At 42.4% G+C, this 27,500-nt stretch overlaps 1 protein-coding gene and 1 non-coding gene across 6 annotated transcripts in view; both read right to left on the reverse strand.

Annotated features, from left to right (window-relative positions):
* Positions 1 to 1,617: 1,617 nt before the first annotated feature.
* The window catches only part of LOC145400752 (uncharacterized), a 55,060-nt gene continuing 29,177 nt past the window's right edge, over positions 1,618 to 27,500 (reverse strand). For 2 of the 5 annotated variants that reach the window (XM_080273186.1, XM_080273188.1), the window contains 10 exons: positions 26,553 to 26,777; positions 19,741 to 19,893; positions 18,950 to 19,240; positions 18,619 to 18,843; positions 8,178 to 8,600; positions 7,715 to 7,939; positions 5,159 to 5,539; positions 4,619 to 4,816; positions 4,062 to 4,421; positions 1,618 to 3,229 (listed from right to left, as the gene is read on the reverse strand). In XM_080273186.1, the coding sequence (XP_080129312.1) occupies positions 3,005 to 3,229; positions 4,062 to 4,421; positions 4,619 to 4,816; positions 5,159 to 5,539; positions 7,715 to 7,939; positions 8,178 to 8,600; positions 18,619 to 18,843; positions 18,950 to 19,240; positions 19,741 to 19,893; positions 26,553 to 26,777 (2,706 nt within the window). In that variant the 3' untranslated portion in view covers positions 1,618 to 3,004. Of the gene's footprint in view, positions 3,230 to 4,061; positions 4,422 to 4,618; positions 4,817 to 5,158; positions 5,540 to 7,714; positions 7,940 to 8,177; positions 8,601 to 18,618; positions 18,844 to 18,949; positions 19,241 to 19,740; positions 19,894 to 24,886; positions 24,908 to 26,552; positions 26,778 to 27,500 lie in introns of all 5 variants that reach the window. The other 3 variants (XM_080273187.1, XM_080273189.1, XM_080273190.1) reach the window with 3 other exon arrangements.
* LOC145400865 (5S ribosomal RNA) lies at positions 22,532 to 22,650 on the reverse strand. Its single transcript, XR_013897492.1, has one exon. It is a non-coding gene; the product is annotated as a 5S ribosomal RNA (ribosomal RNA).

Genomic DNA, 27,500 nt, shown 5'->3' on the forward strand with positions numbered 1-27,500 from the left:
ATAAGTAAGGTTTCATATATGGGTCAGTATGGTGTGGCAAGTCATTAGTCTATTGTATAGTTGTTCTGGGGTGACGTGGTGTGTGTGTGTGTGTGTGTGTGTGTGTGTGTGTGTGTGTGTGTGTGAGAGAGAGAGAGAGAGAGAGAGAGACTACGTTCTATGTACAAGAATCTATTAAGTCGTCGCCTAGAATTGCTATACCTAAACTATTAACAATTTCTCTCTCATGGCCCCTTCTATATTTCGTTCTTGCTGTCTTCAAACGATTTTTTTTCTTGTCTTTCTATAGATTTTTCGAACTGATGGCTTCAAATACAGGCTTCATTAATCCTTTCAGTACGAGATTTTTGCAAGTAGAAAAGAATAACCAGTAAATGAATAAATAAATAGATAAATAAAAGACACCAGTGGATTGAACGGGTTAAATACGAAAAACAGGAAGTCATTAAATTAGTATCAGAGGATTCTAAACCAATAAATGCATAAAGATATAAAGAAAACAAATAAATACATACATACAAAACAAGGCCTGTACTGTCGTCAGGAAGGAGACTAGCATTCTCTCTCTCTCTCTCTCTCTCTCTCTCTCTCTCTCTCTCTCTCTCTCTCTCTCTCTCTCTCTCTCTGGATTTCTGCACATGGAGCATCAGTACTCTCTTGCATGTTATTTATGGAAACTATCGTCACCAAATGATATAATTCGCTTCCAAGAAAATATTAAGGTCAAATGAACAAAACGAATTGCTCAAGAGGAGGTGTTAGTAAGGAGAGGACGTCAAGAAACACAGGTGTAGACAGAATGGAGAATGAAACACTGACCAGGAAACTTTACGTGAGTGTGGTGTCAGAAATCCGCCTAAACAGACAAAAATATGACACAGGAATGACACAGAACAGTTACAACACCTGACACGTGGACAAAGAGACACCGAACGGGAGAGTGCATGTGAGTGAGATGTCAGAAAGCCGCCCAAATGGAGAATATGACACACGGATGACACAGAACAGTTGCAACACTTGACACAGAAAAGGTGCAGAGAGGGAAACAGCATCATCAGAACTATATCACCGAAGCGTGAGTCAGGTGTCAGAAATCCGCCTAAACAGACAGGAATATGACACACGGATGACACAACAGTTACAACACCTGACACAGAGACGGTGCAGAGGGGGAAACAGTTTTAACAGAGATATATCATAAAGCATGCGACACAAAGCAAGCATTAGTTTGCCCTGTATTTGTCAGTGTCGTAATCACTTTCACTCACAAATACCAAAAGAAACCAAGGTAAAAAAAATAGTGTTGTACCGTAAGTGGCGGGGGAGACTATGTAGCTCCTCTTCACTGGATTTTTATTCTGCATATTACACCTCCATATCCTCCTGTATGCTATTTATGTAAACTAGGTCGACAGCAAAACGATTTAAATAGCACACAAGAGAATATCAAGGAGTAACTTACAAAACAAATCGCCAAGTAAAGATGCTACGTCGCCTAGTATACTACTAACAACCCACCACCTTCCTTGCTCTATCCTGTGCCACAAAAACTTCACCACTGTTTGCTTGATCACCTTTATTGCATCATCACCACTTCAGATATCTTTTGATGTTATAAAAAAAAAAATGTGTGTGTGTGTGTGTGTGTGTGTGTGTGTGTGTGTGTGTGTGTGTGTAAAGCCGTATACGCAGAAGAGCGGAATACTACTAATAATAACAGCAGCAAAATCATGGTCAACAATCCCTTTACACGTTCGGTGAGTCAAGCTAATAAAACAAGATTCCAACCAGCTTGATTATAACTACACAGCTTAGTTGGATCACTAGTTTCCGACAGGGTAATAGAATAGCTGACCTTGACTGCACTGCCGTATAAAATAAAAGTATGGGTATATGTAGATATGTTTGACAGCCTATCATAATGTGTTAAGTGTAATGACAAATACTGTTATGAGAATGCCGTGCTATAAGTATTCATGGGTTTAATTATTACTCACACAAATTTCGTAGTGGCCATCACAGTCTAAGCATTCGTATTCTTCTAAAAAGAGATCGTGAAGGCGCAGGCAAACCTCCATTTTCTGACGGTCATTTATGGAACAAATGTACGTATTATTTCAGGGTTCAATTGCCATGTGATTATTAAAGCGCTTGGCGGTCTTACTTCCCACGACCAAAATACATTAGGTCTCCTCCCCTAACGTTCCATCCTCCTTACATGACCCGACAAAAACTTTAGTGTGCTGTACTGACAGACGCAAAAACACACAGTATGAACACGCTTCATATTTAAATTTTCAGTATAAAAATAAGCAGGTTTCATATTCGTTTCAAGATCATAGAACATCTGACAGGAAGAAATACAAGAAAAACGTGAGCGAAAACACCGAGAGAGTTAAATTCTGTTCCTTGCCTGCCAATTTATAGAGTGGGAAAGTCAGAAAAAAGGCATGCTTTGTCAATATCGTTTTCACAAATGACTGAGAAGCTGAGGGCTTGCCTAAACCGTTCTCTTAGTTTTAAGAACACCGCCGTTTGGAACTAACACAGCCTAACTGGATACACAGAAACGGAAGAAGGCAAAGTTACATCTCCAGTCAAATGAAAATCCAAGTCACTGGGAGAAACAAAAGAACGGAGGCATAACAGTATTTCCAGTAAAGTGAAAATCCAGGTTACGGAGGCAAAATCACATCTCCAGTAAAATGAAAATCCAAGTTATGGAAGAACGGAGACAAAACTGCATCTCCAATAAAATAAAAATCCAAGTTACGGAGAAGAAGAAAGACAATTTTCCAGTAAAATAAAAACCTAAGTTACGGAGGCAAAAAATAAAATCTCCATCAAATTGAAAATCCAGGTTACAGATGAACAGACGCAAAAAATATCTCCAGTAAAATGAAGATCCAAGTTGCTGGGAGAATCAGAAAATTAGAGACAAAATAACATCTTCGATCAAATGAAAATCCAAGTTGCTGGGAGAAACCACGTAAGAGTGCTCCGTCTACTGCTTCCTAGGGATGTTAATGACCAGGATGCCCTCAGCGGACATGACGGCGGTGATTCCCTCAAAGTCACTGTCCTCGTACAGCATGAACCGACGCAGGAAGCTGAAGGACACCACCTGGCCGCCCTGTTCCCTGTTGCCCTTGCCGTCCACCACGATCTCCTTCCCATCCACCAGCTTCACCTGAACCGTTGCCATGAAGTCGCACACGTCCATCACGATCTGTTGGCATAGTTCCCTTCGTCAGACTCGCAAAATATTGTCAGCTTGAATTAAATGTCCAGCTCAAGTAGAAGTACCTCTTTACGGAAACAGAAACGGCAGTATACCATCTGTGTTTGGTGCTTGTGTAGAAACAGCAATAGGAAGGCAGGACATTCGGTATGAGAATGAAAACTCTAGGAAACATTACCTGATCCGACGTTATAGAGTTAACACTTTCGGGTGCACAGAAACTGTTGAAGTTTTCATCCCACAAATGCACTCCACATTTTCACATTTTCTTTTTATCCTTATTTTCCCTCTCAAGCATAAAAAAGGCTTTATAATGGTAATAATTCAACTCGTAAAGGTTTCTAGGAATGCCACCGTGGCTTTGTACATGACCGAATGGGAGAAAGTCATAAATAACAGTCCTGCCGTAAATGAAAATGTTAACCATTTATTCCCCTGACTCTTCGGTTCCTTCTCAGTGGAATGAAGTTGTCTAGTGCTGGCCTGTATAAAATGCCTCGGTGTGTCCAGGCCATTCGAGAAATTCAATTAACTTTATCCCCCCCAGTTCTACGAGGTCTTTTATTTGTATTCTTGCTGCAGCTTCAGCCTGGCCTATGGTAGTAAAAGGGTTACCTACTGCAGTCGATGTATTTTCAAATCCCGTCATTACAAATGGTCTGTCTAAAGCTAAAAAAAAGAGAGAAAAAAAAGAAAGTAGACGGGAATATGAAAGAAAGAAAGAAAAACTGTCTGGATTAGCTAGAATGAAAAAAAAAAAAAGTCCCAGCGAATTAGAGAACTTAATAAAAGAGTCACAGGGGTACAGCTCAACACTCACCCTCATGTACTGGGCGATGTCGATGTGAGATACCGCCTGGTTCTCGTTCTTGGGGTTCTTCTTCCTGTACTCCCTGTAGGCGGTGAAGCTGTCTGTTGTCTCCGTGGTCTTGATGCTGAACTTCTCCGTTATGGTCTTGATGGAGGATTCGAACTCCTGCTTGGTCTCCGCGAACGCAGGGTCGCTGAAGAAAGGTCCCTTGACAGTGATCTTGATGATTCTGGTCGTGGTCGAGGTGGTGGTGGTCGTGGTCTTGGTCTGCTGGGCGTCGGTCGTCTCCTTCTTCTGTGTCACGGCCTTCTGGTCTGTGGTCTGGGCTTGGGCGACGTCAGTGGTCTTCTTCACAGTGGTCTTGGTAACCTGAAAACACACACGAATGGTCCTTAATCATCATGATCATGATCATCATCATCATTGTGACGCTTATTCCCAACTAAAAAGATGGGGTGAAATAGGATAATAATAATAATAATAATAATAATAATAATAATAATAATAATAATAATAATCCCAACACCTCCTAGAGTTCATAACAAAATGACCCAAACATGTCTTACGGTTCTGCGGACGTTGATGCAGAGGACGCCATCGGACGACTGGTTAGCGGTGACGGTGTCGCTCTGTGTGTCAGCGGGCAGGGTGAAGCGCCTGCAGAACTTCTTGGTTTCAATATGTCCTTCAATCACCACTTCCTTATCATCCACCGTCTTCACATCCACCTCTCCGTTCGCGAAATCCTGCACGTCCACTACGATCTGAGAGCAATAACAATCTTTATCAGCAGCTTTTCCACAGAGGAACTGATTTCGCTACTAGACAGAGTTAAGTCACTCCACTCTACAAGGGAACATGAACAATAAGTAAGGGTATAGTGTTATAAAGGATCAAATTTAGGAGACATCTATGATGAGGGAGAATATTGCTAGGGAAAATCAATTTGGAGGGAGATCGCTTCCAAAGATTTTTTTTTTTTTTTATGGTAGGCAGCCTATTTGCTTGACCGCTATGCGAACATCATTATAATTACAATACAAAACCAAGTGTCACATCCAGAACAAATTGCCCACACACAGAGGGAAAAAAATGTTAGAACTAACCGAGTGATTGTCCTGGGTGTCGCACTGTGTGACGGCCTGAGTCTCCTCCCTCACTTCACGCTTACGGAGGCTCCTGTAGGTGTTGATCTCTTCCTTTTCGGTGCAGGTAATGTTGAGCTTCTTCAGAACCTGCCTGACGGCGTTCTGGTAGTGCTGGCGAGTCTCCTGGAACACCGAGTCCTCGAAGAAGGCACCTCGCTTGATGATGGTGACCTTCTTGATGATCTGCTTAGTGGTGGTGGTGACTTTCTTCTGCTGGTCAACCTCCTGCTGGGTGTCCTTCACTGCCTTAACATCCTGCTGTGCTGATGTGACCGTCTTAGTCGTCTTGGTCGTCTTGGTAGTCTTGGTCACTTCCTCCTCGTCCTCCGGCTCTGTTGGCTGAAAGACAAAATTATACTGAAATTTCCGTAACGAGGACTCTAGTGCCTGTAAAAGCTGTTACAAGTGAATGTGCGAAGGTGTATACTTGTCCCTGATTTTGGGTGGTTATTTATGGGATAGGTGTACTAGCCTGATGTGATTAGCCTGTATCCTATATAACAGAGCGTAGTCAGCAATAATACCAAATGTTAGTCATGTTATATAATCGTCGCATAAGAAAAAGAAAAAACAAACAACTAGTGGGTGAGGCTGGTCCACCCCTTTGCACTATCAGCTTTGATAATACGGTCAAGACTGAGATCAAGGGGTGTATTTCAGTCAGATTAATAGGCTCTCCAACACCACTAACTTTTCTATATTTCAGGCTAATATTCTCCTGTACGTTACTTATGCAATAATCAGTTGTGGACATAAATATTGGTTCGCTTGACTGCAACAAATAACGAAACAGTAAGCAACGACTTTCGAAACCCAGTAATGCGATCGTCTGTGCCCATCGAGCTTTTCAGATTATTCCAGCAGAGTTTCATAACTGCTGGACATCAAAACAGAACGGTCTTTTCCGCAAATGAATGTCGGCATTACGATATAAAGAGCATACAGCAGAATACTGAGATATAATGTGCATATAAAATTATATAGCGGGGGACTAGAAACTCTACAGGGCTGACCAGAATAGAGTCCCGAAGCACCTCCAAGCAGCGCCAAAAGAACCTAAGGAAAAACTAGCTGCTCTCTCCTTCACCCCAATTTCGACATTGTCTTGGGACGTTGTTGTTGTATTCTAAAGGCTTTGGAGATTCCTTAACACCTCTTCCTTCGCGATTTATTCTGACCATTACACCTCAATCCTATTGTATGTTACTGGCTTTGTGTCAATATTAAAACTCCAGTCAGGTGACGTACTTCCTATTTTAGACTTGCTTCCTTCCGACAATTTTGACTGATAAGAAATTTCTTGAATGGGCTTGGTTAGATACAGTATTCATTCACCTCTTAACTTCAAGCGGTCTTCCAAGGCTTGATAAAAATCGTTTGGAGGCACCAAGAATACTTCAGTAAAACACGTCACCAAACTGAAGGGGTTACAAAGATATGAACAGCATACCAGAAAATGATAAGGTGTAATATGCAGGATTAATCGCTGTGGGGAAAGTGCTTTGTGGTAGGTGGTGGCGACCATCATCCACTCACTTGATGTAGTGCTGCCTACTTCTTCCTTAGCCTTTATCATTCTTTTTCTGTGCCTGCCCTCCTCTCTTCCCATTTCTCCCATCTTTCCTGTCACTTCTAATTGCTTTTCTTTCCTTTACAGGTGGTGGCGACCATCATCCACTCACTTGATGTAGTGCTGCATACTTCTTCCGTAGCCTTTATCATTCTTTTCTTGTGCCTGCCCTCCTCTCTTCCTACTTCTCCCATCTTTCCTGTCACTTCTTAGTGTTTTTCTTTCCTTTACAGGTGGCTTTACATTGAGTGACAAGCCAAATGGTTTCCTGTAAGCCAAGAAACCATTTACAACGCTGGGTTGTAACCATATAACCAAACCATACGTGCTCCCTACGTGTCAACACGTGGGTTGGTGGAGGGTTAATGCCCCTCCCCGTGAAACAGATAACTCAAAGTCAAATGGCCACCCGTTACGGGATTATGGCGTCTTGCAATAGATAGATAGAGAAAGTGCTACGAAGCCTCCTGTTAATGGCATAGCCATGGCAGGCCTAGCGGGCTCAAACCCCCTAGTAAGACCCTTAGCACCTCCACTGCCGCCCCCATTTAAAGTTTTGGATTAGGTAATATGTGTACACTGTGCAGCAATGGGCTCCACTTGAATAGGGCTTGGTCCCACCCTGACTTCTTATTTGTGGAGGTCTGGCTATACCGTTGATGTACAGGTTCTGTGATATGGAAAACTGACCTAGGCAATTATGTAAACGTATGTGTACAGGTCAGAATTTTATGGTATGGAAAAGTGACCTAGACAACTATGTACGGCTAAATGTACAGGTCAAACTTCGATAGAATGTATTCTATGAAAAACATTCTTGTTACCGCCTGACGATTCTAATCAAATTAGAAGTTCGAAAGGCCTCTTCTTAACAAAATATGATCGCTTGGTGGTAGCAAGTATAAATATAACAGACCTCATTGTACTGAAGCTAAATGCCTTACCTTCCTCCGGGCTGTGACGGTCAAGATGCCATCAGAGGACACAACCGAGGTGATGGTCTCTATGATAATGTCTTCTTCCAGGATGAACCTCTTGCAGAACTTCTTGATGGACTTCTTGTTGCCCTCCTGCTTCTCAATGCGACCCTCGATCACCACCTCGTTTTCATTCACCGTCTTCACCGTAACTTCCCCACCATTGATGAAGTCCTGAACGTCTACTATGATCTGTCCGGGTTTTAGGCAAGGTACGCATTAATCCTCTGACCTCCGAATAAAATAAAGGAACAAAAATAATCAATAAACGCATTATAAATATATGGGTATAGTTTATCTACAACAGAGATGGCAATTGCATGACAAGTTTGGCTACACAACACAAAACAAATTTCATCATGGTACCACATTCAAAGAGTCACAAATTTACCCTATCAAAATCACCGTAACATAAAATGAGGCTACTAACCTTGTGAACGTCATCTTTGTCGCACTCCGTCACGGCTTGATTGTCCTCCCGCAGGTCAGTTTGGCGAAGTTTCCTGTAGGTGTTGAGGTCCTCGGTTTGGGAGGTGGTGTTGATGTTGGACTTCTGCAGCACCTGCTTCACCGCCTTCTGGTAGTCTTCGCGGGTATCCTCAAAGCAGGCGTCGTCGAAGAAGCCTCCCTTTTTGATGATGGTGACAGTCTTGACAGTCTTGGTGGTGGTGCTGGACACATTTTCGTCTTTCTCAACTCCCTGTGGGACGGCCTTTGTGTCCTTGACCTCCTTGACCTGAACCTTGGTGTCCTGGACCTCCTGCTTGCCCGTGATGGTGGAAGTCTGCTGCTGAGTCTTGGTTGTCTTCTCAATGTTCACCTGACTCACGTTGCTCACCTGCTGCTGAGTCGGCTGGAAGGTGATGGTTGCGAGGTAAGGTCCAGGTACTAAGAAGGCTAACTACCACCCCTTCCTTACCAATTATTCCTACATACTGAGCATCAATATTCTCTTATACGTTACTTAAACAGTGTTTTTCGAAACTGAAAAAGAACAAATATCATCAACATCATCATCATCATCAGCCTAACTCTCTTGTCAATTTACATGAGGTGGGAGGGATTTAGAAACAGGAACGGGAAAGTAACTAAGTAAGAAAAGTATCAGCAGATGACCCAGTAAAAATACCAAGAGTCGGACACATTACAAAATTATTCTGCTCAGGGTGGAAGGAAAAGTACGTATCAGAATTGCAGTTCATTGGGAGGTAAAGATTTCACATACAGTGGATAAGCTAACGAAGAAAAAACAGACTAATGGAGACATGTGAGTGTGGATAAGACTTACTTCCTTCACAAAGAAGCTAAAAAATCTATAGAGAAAACCAGAAAGATCAACAAAGAAAAAAGGAAAGAATGAAAAAAAAAAATGGGTCAGCGCGAACAGAAATTGTTAATGAAGGGAAAAGGGAATGTGCGTGAGACTTTCTTTAAAAAAAAATAAAAAAATAAAAAGTTGCATAGAGAAAACCAAAAAGCTGTATGCATCATTCACGGATATAACCACTTCACTCCAATGACTTTAAATTTCATTCTTGTTGCCTTCAGATTTCGTTCAACTTTAGAAGAGGGTTTTCGAACTAGAGAGGTTAATATAGCCTTCATTAACCCGTCAGTACGAGATCTTTCTCACGTTGACTTAAATCATCAGGAGGTAGATGAATAAAATGAAAAATACGTCATCGGACTGGAGGGGTCGAAAGGGTTTATTCATGCACTGTGGAAGCTGCTTAGAATGTACAGAATGAGGGCATTATGAAGAACATAAGCGGGAGTAAGCACGCATGGGTACTTCAGTGAGAAATTCGATAGGCCTGTGGGTTTCAAACAGGAATGCGTGACGTTTTTTTGGCTGTGCATGGTGTATAAGGATGAAACAGTTAGGGAGGTTAGAGCCAATATAATGGGCAAAGGTTCTAGCCTGAAATAGGAGAGAAAAGTTGGTATTAAGAGGACTTTTAGACAGGAGAAATGTAGGCTTGAAGTAGGGATGTGCTACGTCTCCATGACTGTGCACGGAATGGTCAGGTAGTCAGGTAGGTCACTGGGAAGACAATATGAGAAAGGACTAGCTTGAAACATTAGAGGTGAAACTGGGACTTAACAAGGGCTCTACCATGAAACCAAGGAGAGAAAAGTGGACCTAAAACAAGGATATGTGACGTCTCCCTGGCTTTTCATTGCGTGTATGCATTGTAAGGGAGAGAAAGCGGGCAAAGGTCTGACCTAAAACAATAGGAAGAACACTGCGCAGTGGCAGTATCGTAACCAATGAGGTCTTGCCTAAGTGACGTATTTGTTGCTGCTGTAAAGCTCGAAATTGGGAAAAGTTTTCAGTACCATCTCAGCACTTCTGCGGCACCTCGGTTTGGGTTACCTTTCCTAGAAGGGTAGTCAAGTCGTACCCCACCTGCTCGTGGTGACCTCGCAGACACCCTGTTTTTTTTTTTTCCATTTCTGTTTTTTGTGCTTTTTTTCCTTCGGTTTTCTTTTTTCCTCCTAAATTAGGGTGACACAAACGGGGGCGGCGCTACCCGGGTTTTTCCCGGGTAGTATTGTATATACGTTTTGCTGTTGTTGTCATTTTGTTTTTTTTGCTCTCCCTCATCATGAGTAAACAACACCAGTGCCCTCTCTGCAGTAGGTCTGTAGCAAAAAGTGCACAAGCACTGAAGTGCGCCTACTGCAGCGAGTGGATTCATATAGCTTGTGAAAATTTGGATGCAGGCGACTATTCATTCATGAAGAGGAGCCACCAGCTGGCTTTCGCTGGCTGTGTAGCCAGTGTGTTGCACCAGCAGACGAGGTCTTGGCTGGTGGAGGAAGTAGTACCAAGAAGGAGTATGAAGATAAAGTTATTGGGCCAATCTTTCAAGCAATCAGAGACGTATCAAATAGACTGGAGGCACTAGAGACCAAGGTCTCATCACCTATGGCGGTCACACAAGATCAGGCCAAGTCATTTGCGGATGCTGTTCGTGGGTCTCTCGTGGGGGGGGGGAAGGATCTGCCTGGGGGCGTGATTGAGATCAGTGCTCATGGCCAAAAAAAAGCCATTCATAGTCAGCATGTACTGATTGTGAAACCAGAGAGTGGCGCTGGTGCCCTGACAAATCAGATGGGACCAGAAGACATCAGAGGCGTACTTAACTCGGTACCGGTTGACAGCTGCCTTAAGACCAAGGCTGGTGGGCTGGTAATGAAGTTTCCATCAGCTGAGGCCAAGGGGGAAGCAACTGGGGTGCTGACTGATCATTTTGGCTCTGAGGGCACTTTTTGCATATCAGAGCCAAAGAAAATTCTGCCTAAAATGACCGTGACAGGCCTTTCCTCTTCCTTGGATGACTCTGACATCATCCCAAATATTCTGAGAAAAAACAATAAAATTAAGATGCTCGTTGATCGAGGTTGTACCCTCAACCTTCTCTTCACAAGGACAAGGAATGACACCAAAACTGCTGTCTTGAAGATGTCGCCAGAGGTGAGATCCTCCATTGTAGAACAGGGCAATTACATCTATGTGGATCTTACAAGATGCCGCGCTTTCGATAGATTCTGGGTTACACAGTGTCATCACTGCCAAGGCTTTGGTCATACATTTGAGAGATGTTCTAGGAAAAGTGATGAACCTAAATGTGTCTTTTGTGCTGGAGCCCATAAATCTAAGGACTGTAGTAACAGAAATTCTCCCAAATGCATCAACTGCTCCTCTTTAAGACATCAAGATGCTAATTCAAAGTCACAGGTGGTTGCCCATTTTGCTTCAAGTAGAGAATGTCCAATTATGATTTCTCATAGGAATAGATTGATTGAAAACACCAATTTTGACCATTCAAAAAACTGACTACGTCCCTCTTGAACCAGTTAAGGATGGGTCTTTTAAATATTCGTTCCATCCGTAATAAGATAGACTATATTAATGAAACCCTAAATCAGCACGAGCTTGACATATTGTGCTTGACTGAAACCTGGTTGTATGAGTCTGATATCGATATTATTCGTAATGCCTTGCCTAAGACACATTCTATTATTAGTATTCCCAGGCCTGCTGCTGACTATCCAGGAGGAGGCGTAGCACTCATCTACTCTGCAGCACTTGCAAACGTTTCTCTCATTGACTCAGACCTGACCCCATCATCATTTGAATTTATGGAAGTATCAATAAATTTCCATCAGAATACCATTAGAATTGCAATTGTCTATCGACCAGGTCATCCGGGCAGAGATCGAGGTTTTATGGAGGAGTTTGGGCAGTTTCTTGAAGGGTTTTCTCTAAACCTGGAGGACTTCTTGTTTGTGGTGATTTCAATTATTGGGTTGACAGTCCAGAGTCAAAACCATTTTCTTCAGAATTCCTTGAGTTGATCACCCAGAACAATTTTTTCAATCATGTGAGTAATCCAACTCATGTCTCAGGACATGTCCTTGACTTGATCTTGTCCCCTGTTGGTTGCAGGCGCGTATCAGATGTGGAGGTTGACTCATTTGACCCCCTCATCTCTGATCATGCTCTGATCACTCTTAGTTTTGATGTCCCAAAATCCCCTTCATATAAAAAGGTCATCAGGTTCAGAAATTACAACAATGTTGACTGCCAGTTGATGTGTTTTGAAATTGATCAACGTTTAAACTCCATCGATTCTTCAAGTCTTTCTTCTGGTGAATTGGTTGATATTTACAACAACGAGCTCAGGTCAATTTTTGACCATTATTGTCCTGAGGTAGTAAAAAACAATCACTGTACGTGATAATTCTCCGTGGTATGGTCCATCCATTAATTCTTTGCGTAGACAACGTAGAAGGGCAGAACGTGAGTGGCGCTTGCAGCGGACCGAAGTGACTCGTTTGCGTTATGTTTTTGCGAGAAGAGCAGTCGTTCACACTGTAAAAGCCCAAAAGGCTAGGTATTATCAAAATAAAGTTGATTCATGTGGTGGTGATCAAAAAAAATTGTCTGCAGTTGTGAACAATTTGGTTGGTCGGAGGAATGTAATTGTTAAACCAACTTCTTTATCTGATGCCCAATTGGCTTCTGATTTTGCTTCATTTTTTACAAGTAAGATATCTCGCATAAGAAGTGATTTAGACAGCAGTTCTCCTAGTGAAGTGTACTCAGTTGACTTCCAGCCAAAGTGCACCGGGGATCATTTGCTTTCAACATTTCATCCACTGGATGTAAACAAAGTCAAATGTTACATCAGAGAACTTAATAAAACATTTTGCTCACTCGATCCATGTAACATGTCACAACTGCCTGATGTGTATGAGCATGCTGCAGACTTTATCTGCAACATAATAAATAGATGCTTCTTAGAAAGTAATTTTGTGTGGTCTGAGAAACGTGCTTTGCTTAGGCCCCTAATTAAGAAACCTGGCCTTGATGTCGAGAGCATGACAAATTATCGTCCTGTCTCTAACCTGTCTTTTTTATCCAAGATTATTGAGTGGGCCATACTTGACCAACTCTTACCACTACTGGAACACAACAGAGTTGTTCCTGTTGTTCAGTCAGCATACAGAAAATACCATTCGACTGAAACTGCACTAATAAGGATTCAGAGCGACTTGGTGGCAAACACTTGTAGTGGGATGTCCTCTCCTAGTTCTTTTGGATCTGTCTGCAGCTTTTGATACAGTAGATCATAAACTATTGTTGGATGATCTGTATTTTTATGGCGTTCGTGATAGTGCCCTTTTGCTCCTTGTCGTATCTGTCGGACAGATCTCAGAGAGTGGTTGTTGATTACGCTAGCTCTGATTCTGCTCCTCTTCTATTTGGAGTCCCTCAAGGATCAGTTTTGGGTCCAATTCTATTTACTATCTACACAAGTAGTTTATCGTCTTTACTTGATGCTCATGATGTGTCCTATCATTTTTATGCTGATGACACCCAGCTCTATGTTAAGATGTCAGATATCAACGATACTAAGATAAAGTTTGAATCTCTAATGTCTGATATTAAGATTTGGATGGCTAAGAGGAAACTTAAGCTGAATGATGGTAAAACTGAGATCATCATCAGAGGAAACAGAAGGGGTGATGACACTGACAATGCCCTGGCTTTGAACATTGGCGTGTCACAGCTGCATCCAGTCAGTTCTGTTCGAAATTTAGGTGTTTATTTTAATTCTAAGTTAAATTACAAAGAACACATTAATCAGGTTGTAAGAGGGTGTAACTTGCATATCAGAAATCTGTACTCTGTGAGAAGATTCCTGAATAGACAGTGCCTCTTAACATTGGTCCATGCAGTGGTCTTGTCTCGTGTTGATTATTGTAATTCACTGTGGGTTGGTCTTCCAAATAATATACTAACAAAAGTTCAGTCTGTGTTGAACAGGGCGGCACGGCTTATCTTTGGTCTCCCCCCGAGAACCTCAACTACCCCGTTTCTGATTGAGTTGCATTGGTTACCAGTAAAGGCTAGAATTGAATTTAAACTGTGTCTTATTACATTCAAGGTTCTTAAGTTTGGTGAACCGAAGTATCTTGCTGAATTGTTAAAACTCCCATCGACACGCCCGGGTGTGATGTTACGCAGTGAAGATGATTCCTTGCGTCTTGATGAGCCAGGAGCCATTCACCAGTCATCTTTCTCTGATCGTTCTTTTGCATATAGAGCCCCTAGATTATATAACAGATTGCCATTGTCCATAAGACAACTCTCTACTGTTGAATCCTTTAAGAGACAGCTGAAAGCCTTTCTTTTTTCAAAATGCTACGATCTGGAGAGAGGTATTATGACAGATGATTATAGGGTTTAATTTTTGCCACTTTCATGTATATATGATGTAGCTTGTATTATATACAGGAAATGTCACAATTCTTGTAATTGTAAAAATAACGAGCGCTAGTGAATTCCCAAAAGGAAGAACTGGCGCTTTTGAGAAACAAAAGGCCAGATTATTATTATTATTATTATTATTATTATGGAACAGGAGGCAGAAAGGTAAGCCTGAAACAGGATGGATGGTCTTACTAAGATCGTTGGGAAGACGACGTGCAAAAGGTCAAGCATGAAACATAAAAGTGGGCACAAAAGAGAGTTCCAGCTTGAAACTGGGGGGACAAAACGAAGGCTGAAAAAGGGATGCGTGACGTCTCCTTAGCTGCTAACTGCACATAAGGATGGTACACTTAGGGAGATCAGGAGGAACACAACGTACAAAGGGTCCCACTTGTAACACGATACAGTAAATTGGACCTTAATTACTCACCTTGTGGCGGACGGGGCGGTACTGCATGGCAAGGCGGAAGGAGAGTTGCAAAGATTGATTAGTGCATTTGCAAGCGTGTGCGAGCAATGGTATTTATAAGTGAAAGTGGAGAGCTACGATATGTGAGGCATTTCGCTGGTTCTTTACACATTAAAAATAAATAAATAAATAAATGAGTAAACAAATAAATAGTGTTATGTAAAGCTGACTGGTTCGGCAATGAAGTGTGTGAGGGAATTTAAATATCTGGGAAGTGTTTTTATCAAGGATGGTAGAGCGATGAGGAAGTAGGATAAATAAAGTGACAGGTGCTCTTAGAGGTGTGACAGATGTATTGAAAGGTGTGACAGGTGTATTGAAAGGTGTGACAGGTGTATTGAAAGGTGTGACTGGAGTGTTCTTGAGTCAAACGTGGGTAATATTCTGTGTTATATGACTGTATCACAATTTCAGTTTTATGTTGCAAAATGAAATCTACTGTCAGGATAAAAACTGAATATTGCCCTCCATATCTGGCGTGTTATGAGAGGCTGGAAAATGTTCTTGTCTTACAGGAAATATTGAGCTTAAAGGTGAAAACATATGCCTTAAACATCACCATTATCATCATCACCATCATCCTCATCATCGTCATCATCATTATCATCGTCGTCGTCGTCCTCCTCCTCCTCCTCATCATCATCATCGTCCTCCTCCTCATCATCATCATCATCATCGTCCTCCTCCTCCTCCTCCTCCTCCATCATCATTATCATCATCATCATCATCATCATCTTTATCTTCCCCACCTCCTCCACCTCATCATCATCATACCAACCCTTATTCCCAACTAAAGATGCGGTGTCAGGATCGCTAAGCAAAGAAAGAGGAAGCATGAAATTAAGAAAACCATCAATATATATAAATTTCACCTCCATAAAAGTGTTTTCATATAAAGCAGCAATAAAGTACGAGTACAGTCCCTCAAAAAGTTATCATAACACTGGGATCGGATAGTAGTGAGAATACGCAAGAGAGAGAGAGAGAGAGAGAGAGGAGAGAGGGGCGTACAGTAAATGAAACTGTGTGGGGTTGGTAGCCCTGAAGGCCTGACCATATCACCCATACCGCTTAAAGAATGATCTGCGATAGTGATAAGTGTTATATAAGGTGATCCGTAAATAGCACTCCACTAGCATCTCATCTGGCGGTATCGTATGTGTTCAGGGTGAGGACGCAGGTGTGGCAAATGGGAGCAGAAAATAACTAATGCAGGGTAGACACTGACGAAGTTGACTGAGCCGCCGCCGCAACACACACAAAATTGACCGAGGTGTGTAAGAGGAGCGTTACATATGGACAACGCTGTACTGCCGACATCATTACTTACATAGTTTATAAGCAATACTTATTTTGGTTAGCATTATCATTTCAAAAGGCTGGGAATATATCCAAGCCATTCTGAAGTAGGCCTAATCGCAGTTAAAATGATCAAACGCACAAGAGGTAAACAGTTTTGGATTCGACTCATTTGGAACATGGAAGAATGTGAAGTGGCATAGACACGTTTCAGTGGACTAATTTTTTACAAACATAATATATGCCAATACCCTTTAGATCATATGGAATTGTTTATAGCTGCAATCCAATGCAATCGAAGGAAAGAAAACACCATGTATGAGCCGTCAGTATCCAGACGTTAATATTACTTAATCTGATAAAACTAATGACATTATAACAGTATTATAGCCATTGCTCTACCTACTTCAACAAAGGGGTATTAGTGTCACTGATGAAGTCACTTTATTTTCTTATCTCAGTCACATATCACCCATGCCTCTGGCACTGGGACGTTGGACTCAGTACCTGCTTGACGCCACAACAACTTTTCGTTATTATGCCTCTGCCCACCTGTAGTGGAGCAGGCATTAAGCAATTGGTCTTTCCGTGCGTGCGTACGTGAGTGTGAAGGCCCGTGCGTCCATAACACTACTGGGGACGCGATATCGCCTGAACTTATCGACGGATTTCGACCAAACTTTTGTCAGTGATACAATATGAAGGGTTGATGAACTCATTAGGTCAGCGAGGTCAAGATCATAAGGATGTGGGCGTGATATCTCCTGAACCCAAAGACGGATTTCCACCAAACTTTTGTCAGTGATACAGTATGAAGGGACCATGAACTGATTAGGTCAGCAAGGTCAAGGTAATATGGATGTGGGCGAGATATCTCCTGAACCCCTCAACGGATTTTGACCAATATTTTGTCAGTGACACAGTATAGAGAGACAGTGAACTGATTAGGTCAGCAAGGTCAAGGGGTCATAGGTCAAGGTCACATGGCGGTTGACTAAGTTTATCTTTAGTTTCATTTCAACCCACATGAACCCTGCCATGCAGGTTGTATGGCAAGTCGGTGGCAAGGCTTAGCGGAGGCATACAGAGTGATACTTTGCGTCAACTGCTCGGGGCCCGAGTATCACCGGAATGTTATGCTTTGGGTGCTTCATATACGAAACTTACATTGCTTACATACGAGTACAGTTATCTGGTAGAAAGAAAGGTTTACAGTACTTACATGACTGACCATGCGTGTTTAACACTTCATCCTGTGTTCCAGAAACCAGTGTACTAGGGTGCTGCGATAATTTTTTGCGGGGTTGTACTTATATCAGTGCCTTAAGTGCCATGCTTGATTATGAAAATCAGCACCAAAGTGAGGAGGTGATTACTGAGGCAGCATCAATATTTTAACCAGTTCACTACGATGACACTTTTTAAAAATAACCTTACTATCTCTACACGATATTATTCAGCTTTAGATTTTTCGAACTGCACAGGTTTAATATATCCTTCACTGTTCCCTGCAGTATAAAAAGGTTTTCCTAAAATCAAATTAAATCGTCTGGGATGTCACTGTAGTGATCGGGTAAAAAAAAAAAAAAAATGAAGAAAATGCAGAACCCAAGGAAAAAGCAAGAAGTTACAAGATCTACGATGGCAAATATTCTACGGTAAGTGACAAGAATACAAATTAATGTTATCTGGTGATATAAGCTTGTCCATTTTCTCAGGCTATTCCGAACTTTAACTGCTATGAGAAAATACAGGAGAGAGAAAAAAAAATCAATTCTTGCTGGCATCGCAGACGTCGAAGCACCTTCTCAATGGTTGCATATTCATCCTTGATATTCAACTGTATGTTTCTCAGATATGTTTCTAATGTGGACGTACTTTTTGTTGCATACTCGAAGATACTCATGGAGAAATATGCAAGGTAAATCGGTAAGGAAGAGATATTACAAAATCTTCCAAGTCAAAAGGAATACAACTCACACAGAGAATTGATTTACTTCTTCCTGGTACAAAAAAAAAAAAAAAAATCTGGTGATCTTGGTCAATTTCTCAGATAAACAAGTCTTCATAGCAGTTAGTTACCAGGATTTTTTTACCTCGTAGTTTTCACATAAACATTCACTTTAGATTTGTCAAAAAATGTATGGTAGATGTATGAGTGAAAATAAATATATAATTAATTAATCTTATGCACAATTTAGTCTCAAGGAAGTTCATGAATACAGCCCCTGGAGCTCAGAGGTAAATAAATGGTAGACATGTTATTATCTGACCTCAGTGGTACATCATAATTAATACACTATCTCGGGTGCTCACCTTCCTGGGCGCGGTGATGGTGAGGACTCCATCAGATGATACTACGGAGGTCACCTGGTCTACCTGAATGTCTTCCTCCAGGATGAACCTCTTGCAGAACTTCTTGATGGACTTCTTGTTGCCCTCTTGCTTCTCAATGCGACCCTCAACCACCACTTCGTTCTCGTTCACCGTCTTCACTGTCACTTCGCCGCCATTCAAAAAGTCCTGCACGTCCACTATGATCTGTCCACAGCAACATTAACAACAGTCACCAGTGCAAGAACATACCCTGAAGAAGTTACGCTTATGCCAATATACCAAGTGAACAATAATAATGTTTATCACTGACCTTGTGAACATCCTCCTTGTCACACTCAGTGACGGCCTGGGTCTCCTCCTTCAGGTCCTGCTGGCGAAGGTTCCTGTACTTGTTGAGGTCCTCCGTCTGGGTCGTTGTGGTGATGTTGCACTTCTCCAGCACCTGCTTAATTGCTTTTGTGTACTCCTGGCGGGCGTCCTCAAAGAAGTCGTCATCAAAGAAGCCGCCCTTCTTAGCGATCGGCAGTTTTTTGCCGTCAGTGGTGGTGGTGTCGGTGACGCTCTTCACCTGCCTTGTGGTCACGGTCTGCTGCTGGTCCACCTGTGGTGATGGATTGTATACAAATAGATAGTTAGACATATGCAGCTGCAGTGTTGATACTTGCACCCTGAAGCATGCATCAGCCAGGCACTGTTATACGGCCATGTTCAAACCATCATATTCACTTGCCAACGGGAAGATTCAACCCAGCCCTTGCAAACATACTCATATACTCATGCTCCCTGTACCTGCTGTACCACTGAACCCCTGTATAGTGTTTCTTATCTCTTTATCCCAACCACGAGGTACTGAGGTCAGGGGAACAACACAACCACGATATACAATCAGCTGTATTTCTGGAGCGAGAGGGTTTACTACAGCGTCTATTATCCATCCTACTACGTTCCAGAGAGGAAGAGATACATACCAAGGGCTTCAGCAACAACTCCAGTCTACTTCTGTCATACCAATAACATCTCTCTTTCCCTCCTAATTATTAAAAGCGACCCTCAGCAGCTGATGCAGCCAACAACTACGACAACAATAACAACCCAACACACCCCCTGCTGGACCTCCTGTGTGTCCTGGACCTGGACCCTGGTGTCCTGGACCTCCTGTTGGTCCGAGGTGATGGTGGAAGTCTGCTGCTGAGTCGTGGTTGTCTTCTCGATGTTCACCGTCTCGCTTACGTTGCTCACCTGAGGCTGTGACGGCTGAAGTGTTAAAGGTAACCATCAACCATGTGAACGAAGTATGTAGGTACTGACATGGACGGGTTCATACCTGACGTCTGTTGCCTCTTCTGTCTAACTCCTTCACTATTGAATAGATTTTAATTAAGCTTGCCATGGTAATACAGGGTGTACTCAAACTGTCTGAAGAGTTTCATTCTCATATAAAGTTGTGAAGAGAATGTATCATTTATCTGTATTAGGTGATAGAAGTTATCAAAGTATTTATGCAATCAAATAAAATCTATTTATTTATTTTTAAATGGACATTTGTTCATTTCATACTGTGTCAACTGTTGGAGTCATGTTTTTCCAAGGCGGACGTGTAAATCAATGACAATAACTCCACAAGAGATACTGCAGAATAGGGCGTGGCTTACTAAAATAAATCAGTTGCATGGGTCTAAGGAAAATTTATATCGCATTGCAAACTACACTCATTACTTCAGATATATGCTTGATATTATAGAATTTAAGGAAACAAGTACTTTGAGGAAGAAAGGTGAAGCTCATTCATGCACAATGAAGCATGTGTCTGATGTGTGTTTGTAAAGCCAGCATCACACCAGAGCCGGTCTGCAGTCGGTCCACGAAAATTGGCATGGACTGGTCGTGGTCTTGGTCGGACTGACTTTGCACCCACTGAGGGCTGCAATGGACCGAGTGTGATCCGCAAGGACCAGAAGCCACTCAGCACGTTTTGGACATGCTCAAAATTTGCATAGCGAGGACGAGTTGATCAAAGGACCGATTGCGAACCTAGCATTGACTGGTTGCTGACAGACAGGACCTACTAAGGACTGACCTCTTACGAGGCACGGACCGCAAGGACCGATTGTGGACTGGTCACTGCAGCAAGTCGCTCGCACTCGGCATGCAGTTGGTCCGTACTTCGTCCTGATAGGTCCGATTGGTCAACATTCGGTCCTTGATGTAGCCTATTCAGGACACGGTCAGTCCGTGATAGGTCCGTAGTTGGTCTTCCAATTCCATGGTTGGTCAGTGTAAGGTCTGCAAGTTGTTCGCAATCAGTCTCCCATATCGGCTGCGGAGGCTGTTGTACCATGTCTTCAAAACCGCCATGGGCTTCCCAAGTTCAGCGGCCTTCTCTGCCCATAACAACTCCTTCTTTGCTGTGTCTTTGTACCGTGCCATCTTTTATTGTATATGACAGGATTTTCCTGGAGCCATTCTATCATCGACTCTTCTTGTTCCATGGAGAGGTCAGAAACAACTTTAATTTTCTTTGATTTGCTGACGACTCTGGCTACACTTGCACCGTCATCATCATCACTGGTTGCTGTGGCCTGGCCTCTCTGCACCACTGTCTGAAGCCCTTACTTCTACCGATTCTGCCTCCACGTTGGATGATGAGTCGGAACATGGCTGCGGGGGTGGCGAAGATGATGTGGCAGCACCACGACCCTTGCCCCAGCCCTTCTTGGTGGCTCTTGGCAGCATGATGTGGCACTCAGTGCAGCTGACATGCGACTCAACACCTGCCGCTGTCCTGCAGGCTTTTTATAGAACGGGCAGGACCGGTTCGGACCGACCGCAAGCCAAGTGCGAGCAAGTTTGAACCGGTCACGGACCAGTCGGACCAAGCTCAGACCAGTAAGCGAGTCGCAGACCAATCACGGGCGGCTGCTTTGACCACGTACGGACCTAAAGGACAGAGTTTGAACCGGTCACGGACACATCATGGATGAACCTCTTACGTAGCAGTGGAGAGATTTCGCCAATTTGCTCGGTCCACAGTCGGTCCTAAGGACCGATTGCAGACTTCATGGACCGACTGCAGACCGTTTCTGGTGTGATGGGGGCATAAGTCAATAAAAACTGTTGCTCATCAGTTACAAATGCCCCACTCACCTGTGGAACTGGCTTTTATAAACCACTCATTGCACCGTTGTTTATCTTGTGGCGTCAGTGTAACTGATGGACACGCTTTCTGTAGGTGAGCTTTACTGCCATAAATGACTGATTTAATAGCTATTAGCACGTACTATAAGAAATGCTAATACCTTTCACTGCACTGCAAAAACACTTCGGTGGTTTCTTTCACAGAGAATAAAAATTGCAAATGTGCAGAAAGCCTTTTCTTAACTGTTTCATTTTAGAATAGAACCTTTTAGTTTGTGTACACCCTGTCCAGTCATGAACTTGGTTTACCGGTATTCAAAAATCGAGTTTGTCCGTCCTTGCTCTTCGCCCCTCATGGATTTCTCACAAATGGTTCGATGGAACTCTTTTTCCATACTTTATGTTTTTTTGTTTTTTTACGTGGAACTACACATTTAACTAGTCATGAATAAGGAGGAACCAGTCATAACTGCGGGTCAATTTGGGTCTGAATAGTCTGTCACTGAAATCATAGGTCGTTAGGTTGAAGTCAAACTTTCCATATCCTGATATATCCGAGATCTAAGACGGTTGGATTTTCGTAGAAGTTTAATCAATTTTACCCTTATTTCTGTATTTACTTTTATATTTGAGGAGATCCATCCATCCCATCCATTGCCAGACGCCATGTATCCCAAATGGGGTGGCCAAGAGCTTAGAGTTAATTGTTTTACAGGGAGGGGCACTAATCCTCCACCAACCCCACTTGACGTAGGGATGCCAACAGCATCTGGTGTTCCCAGGCGGTCACCCATCCAAGTACTAACCAGACCCAACGTTGCTTAACTTCGCTGATCGGATGGGAAGCGGTGTACTCAACGTGGCATGGCCGTTAAATCTTGAACGCTTTTCCCATCTATAGACTCGGGTGAGGATAACAATTACTGGGAGATAATATATGGCACATTACCTAACATAACCTTGCAGCAAAAAGGCGGAACGATAAAATTTACATCAAAACGGTATAAATGAAAGAATACCCTCTCTTACTTGGTCTGTTTATCGTTATCGCGACATATGTAGTTCCAGAGTCATCCTGGGCGACCTTGACCAAAATGCCTCCAAACTTTCCCATCACCTTACCCCTTTTCTCTGATCCAATCAGCCTTCTCTCATGAACTCCACCAGCCATTCTTCAATCTCGTTCCTTGTCGTTCTTTGATATTCTCTCTTAAGTGGGTGTTTTTAGTAGGGAGATGATTAAGTGTAAGTGAGGAGGTGTGGGCAAAGGGAACAAAAGACTCAGCATGGCAGAACGAATGCGTGAGAGAAGCAGTAAACCCAAATAAAGATACATAATATAATCTTAGGTTAAGCAGCAGAAGTGATTACGTCATAAAACCAACATGTCATAAAAAAAAAGAACATAAAATCACCCCTGCTAATAACATCAAGTCTGTCCTGAATGAGAAAGAATATGAATAGATTAGAGTCAGTATCAAAATGGTGGGTTGTTAGCGAGTGCAGTGTCATCTGTATGATACATAAACAAAGTAACACACCAAACCTCTCTTAGCTTAGAAATATCAGCCAGCAGAGGAAATAAGAAGTGAGAGAGGTGAAAATATTAGGCGAATTTTTGTCCCCAACTGGACGAGAGAAATGGTGTTAGAAAGGAGTGTGAGATATCGGATATTAATTTGCAAAGTGTAGTAGGACGCGCACATGTCAAAACTGATGTTGAAAAGGTGACATATGACAAAGAGATAAGTTTAGGGCGATTTAACGAAGGGAAGAGGACATATGGGTCTTTTCTTTTCCTTAACAAAAATGGTTGGGTGATTTAGGAAGGACAAGGAATTTTTATGCAACAATCATGGAAGACAAGCATGCACTGTGGAAGATGCTAACGGGATACTGAGAGCGTTAAGGCACCATCACACTGTGACAAAAGTGGCTAACATGCGAGCCAGTTTGGCGAGCTGCTAGCCAAACTGACCCACGGTGAGCGAGATTTTGCTTGTGAGGCGAAACGGATAACAACTTTCGCTCACAGCTTGGTGGGATTAGAACTCATATGAGCCTATATTAATTTTGTAACTGGTGAAAAAAAATTTCTGTTATTCACAGGTGAAAACTTAAACTAAAACTGTTAAGTAAATACAATTTAATTATTGTGGTTTTTGGTCATTTCTATTTTTTTCTTGTGACAAGAAATGAATATTCGGAGACTAGGGTGGCCAGCCACGGAGGCTGTCAGTTTTGCTTCCTAATTACAAGCGGAAATCAGAATGTGACCAATATTCGATATGGATAATGCAGCAAGGAAAACTCTAGTAGACTGCCTTGTGGCTCTGCAGTTGCTGAAGTACGTAAGGCAGTTGCAGAAACTGAGGAAAAGGGAGTGGGTGCATTGTAGTGGTTTGTTTACAAATGGCCATGAGGCGCCAATGCAGACGACATTGTTAGTCGTTTCGGCTCGCAAAAACACACGTGTGTGACGGCAACTCGAATTTGCTAGCCGTTTCGACTCACAAAAGCTGCTCGCATGTTAGCCACTTTTGGTCCAGTGTGACGCCGCTATTACTGAGAGCTTATAATGAGTAAGAAAGGATGAACAGCTCAGTGACGATGTCGAGCTAACTGCAGGTCTGAAACAAGGATGTGTGACGTTTCCTTGCTGTTCACTAGGGAGATCAAAAGGAAAACAAATGGCAAAGAGGGCATGGTAAAATGCAATGGGGGGAGGGGGCATTAATCGGGGGTCTAGTCTGATATAGGTAGGAGAAAAATAGGTTTGAAAATGGATAGGTGACATCTCGTTGGCTGTTTCTTGCGTGTGTGTGTGTGTGTGTGTGTGTGTGTGTGTGTGTGTGTGTGTGTGTGTGTGTGTGTGTGTGTGTGTGTGTGTGTGTGTGTGTGTGTGATATAAATAGAAATATTAAACGAAAGACCACATGCAAAGAGTCTAGCTTGAAACAGGAGAAAAATGGGGGTGAAACAGAGATGCAAGACGTCTACTTGGCTGTCCATTGTATATATGGACAGTACAATTACGGATATCAAGGGGAAAGCAACGTGCAAAAGGTCGAGCCTGAAACATGATGCAGAAAAGTGGGTATTAACTACTCACCTGCTGGCGAACGGCGCGGTACTGCTTGGCAAGGCGGAAGAAAAGTTAAAAGAGATTGATTAGTGCATTTGCAAGCGTGTGCGAGCGACGAAATTTATGACTGAATATGAAGAATAACGTTAAGGCATATTTCTGCATAAAAAAAAAAAAAAAGGTGTTATTTAAGGCTAACTGGCTCAACAAAGAAGTGTACGTGGGAGTTTAAATATTCGGGGAGTGTGTTTCTTAAGGAGAGTAGGATTGAAGAGGAGAGAGGATTGAGGATCCAGAGGGGGAGAGTTAACAAATTGACAGGCACCACACTGAGAGATGTGAGTAAGAACAGGACTGTGAGTAAAGAAATGTATAGGTTCCTGAGTAACAACAACAAATATTTTCGCTGGCATAGCATTTTTTGTAGTACCTCTTTTTCGTCAATTTACCGTGCTCTTTAGATGTTAATATAATGGTGCAGCATAAAAGATTATATAAAACTCTCTCATATGCACAATAAATCGCTCAGACCGAGGCTTTATGAAATCTTCTAGGCCAACGAGAATACGTCCCAATGTTTTGACGCCAACTCTGACGAACGAGACGGGAGTGAGACGAAGACAAAACAAGGACGGATGTCACGATTTAGAACAGTAGATATGAATTATTAGAGGCGTACATGTAGAGCTTTTTGGAAAGATGGGTGGACAATTGAACAAATATGCAAAGTGCACTGGAGTATGTTTTGCTAAAGGGTGTGTACTTAAGTGGTATGGACACGTGGAATGCATGGAAATTGACAGATGTTCCAGCTAGTGGATGGGTGTAATTGATTTACACTATTTATATAGAAGGGGTAACATGATAAAACATTTCTGCAAGTTCATTACCTATCATAAATGTTAACTAAAGGGTTGGGGAAAACTGTAAAATAAAAATACGAGTATATACATGAAACTGACTAAATAATAAAGAGAACATTGAAAAAAAAAAAAGGCCAGATTATCTATAGCATGAAGGTATAGTAAATCTCCACAGAATAAAGGATATGGATATAATTAAAAATTTCCCATACACAATACATTTCAGGCATACGTTATAAAACTGGAACCCTGGCCAATAATGTGAGAAGTAGGCCTGATTCTACTATTATTATGAAAAAATGATGATTGTGGTCATTCATCAGTGGTTATTGTAGTTCATGGTGTACAAAGGAAATTAATGCTAGGATTTGTCTTTCCTCTCTCTCTCTCTCTCTCTCTCTCTCTCTCTCTCTCTCTCTCTCTCTCTCTCTCTCTCTCTCTCTCTCTCTCTCTCTCTCTCTCTCTCTCCAGCATCTCCAATCAGTCTCTCAGTCCTTTTGTCCATCTGTCTCTCTGTCTCTCTGTCCATCTGTCTCTGTCCTTGTCTCTATGTCTCTTTTACCATCTGTTCTTCTGTCTCTTTGTCTCTCTGTCTCTTAGTCCATCTGTCCTCTTTGTCTTTGTCTCTCTGTCTCTTAGTCCATCTGTCCTCTTTGTCTTTGTCTCAGTCTCTTAGTCCATCTGTCCTCTTTGTCTCTGTCTCTTTGTCCATCTGTCTCTCTGTCTCCTTGTCCATCTGTCCTGTGTCTGTTTGTCTCTCTCTGTCTCTCTCTCTCTCTCTCTCTCTCTCTCTCTCTCTCTCTCTCTCTCTCTCTCTCTCTCTCTCTTACCTTCCTGGGCGCGGTTATGGTGAGGACTCCATCAGATGACACTACGGAGGTCACCTGGTCCACCTGAATGTCTTCCTCCAAAATAAACCTCTTGCAGAACTTCTTGATGGACTTCTTGTTGCCCTCCTGCTTCTCAATGCGACCCTCGATCACTACTTCGTTCTCGTTCACCGTCTTCACTGTCACTTCACCGCCATGCAAGAAGTCCTGCACGTCCACTATGATCTAGAGGGTTTATAAATGAGGAGGGGTTTAGTGCTGATCTTTTAGGTGGTGGTAATGGTGGTGGTAGTAGTAGTAGTAGCAGTAGTAGTAGTAGCAGTAGTATAGATGTGGTGGTAGTATTATTGGTTTCCACCTATAACATAAGTGGAAACTATTGTTTTTGCTCATATTATTATTCCGCATTCAAAGTTTTGCGACGATTCCAGGAAAACCGGAGACTGTGCGAGGAATCTGAAGGGCCCAGGTTATGTGTTCTGGTATGGGCCATTGCTGACTAAAAAAATATCCAAATCCTTTATGCACAGTGGAAGAGCATGTCAGAAAGTGTCGTATCAATATTGTGTTGTGAACGAGATAAAATGGTCGTGTCTACTGGAGATTTCCATGGGACCTGCACAAGGAATCTGAATTACCCAGGTTATGTGTCCTGGTATGGGCCATTGCTGATAGAAAAAAATTCTAAATTTCCCCAATGGGGTCAAGGTCATTGTAAGAAACAGTAGGTGTAGACTAGTGACTGTCTGTAGGACAGTACAGAGTTCTAATTATTATTATTATTGTTAGTAGTAGTAGTATTCTAATTATTATTATTATTGTTAGTAGTAGTAGTAGTAGTAGTAGTGGTGGTACTAGTAGTAGTAGCAGTAGTAGTAGCCCCATGTCCCTCTAAAAACTAATCCTAGTGGACATTGCAGGCTGAATCTGCCCCCACTCCAGTAGTGC

This window comes from Coenobita brevimanus, chromosome 53 (genome assembly GCF_032717465.1).
Source record: "Coenobita brevimanus isolate Jiangsu-jjx chromosome 53, ASM3271746v2, whole genome shotgun sequence".
NCBI lineage: Eukaryota > Metazoa > Arthropoda > Malacostraca > Decapoda > Coenobitidae > Coenobita > Coenobita brevimanus.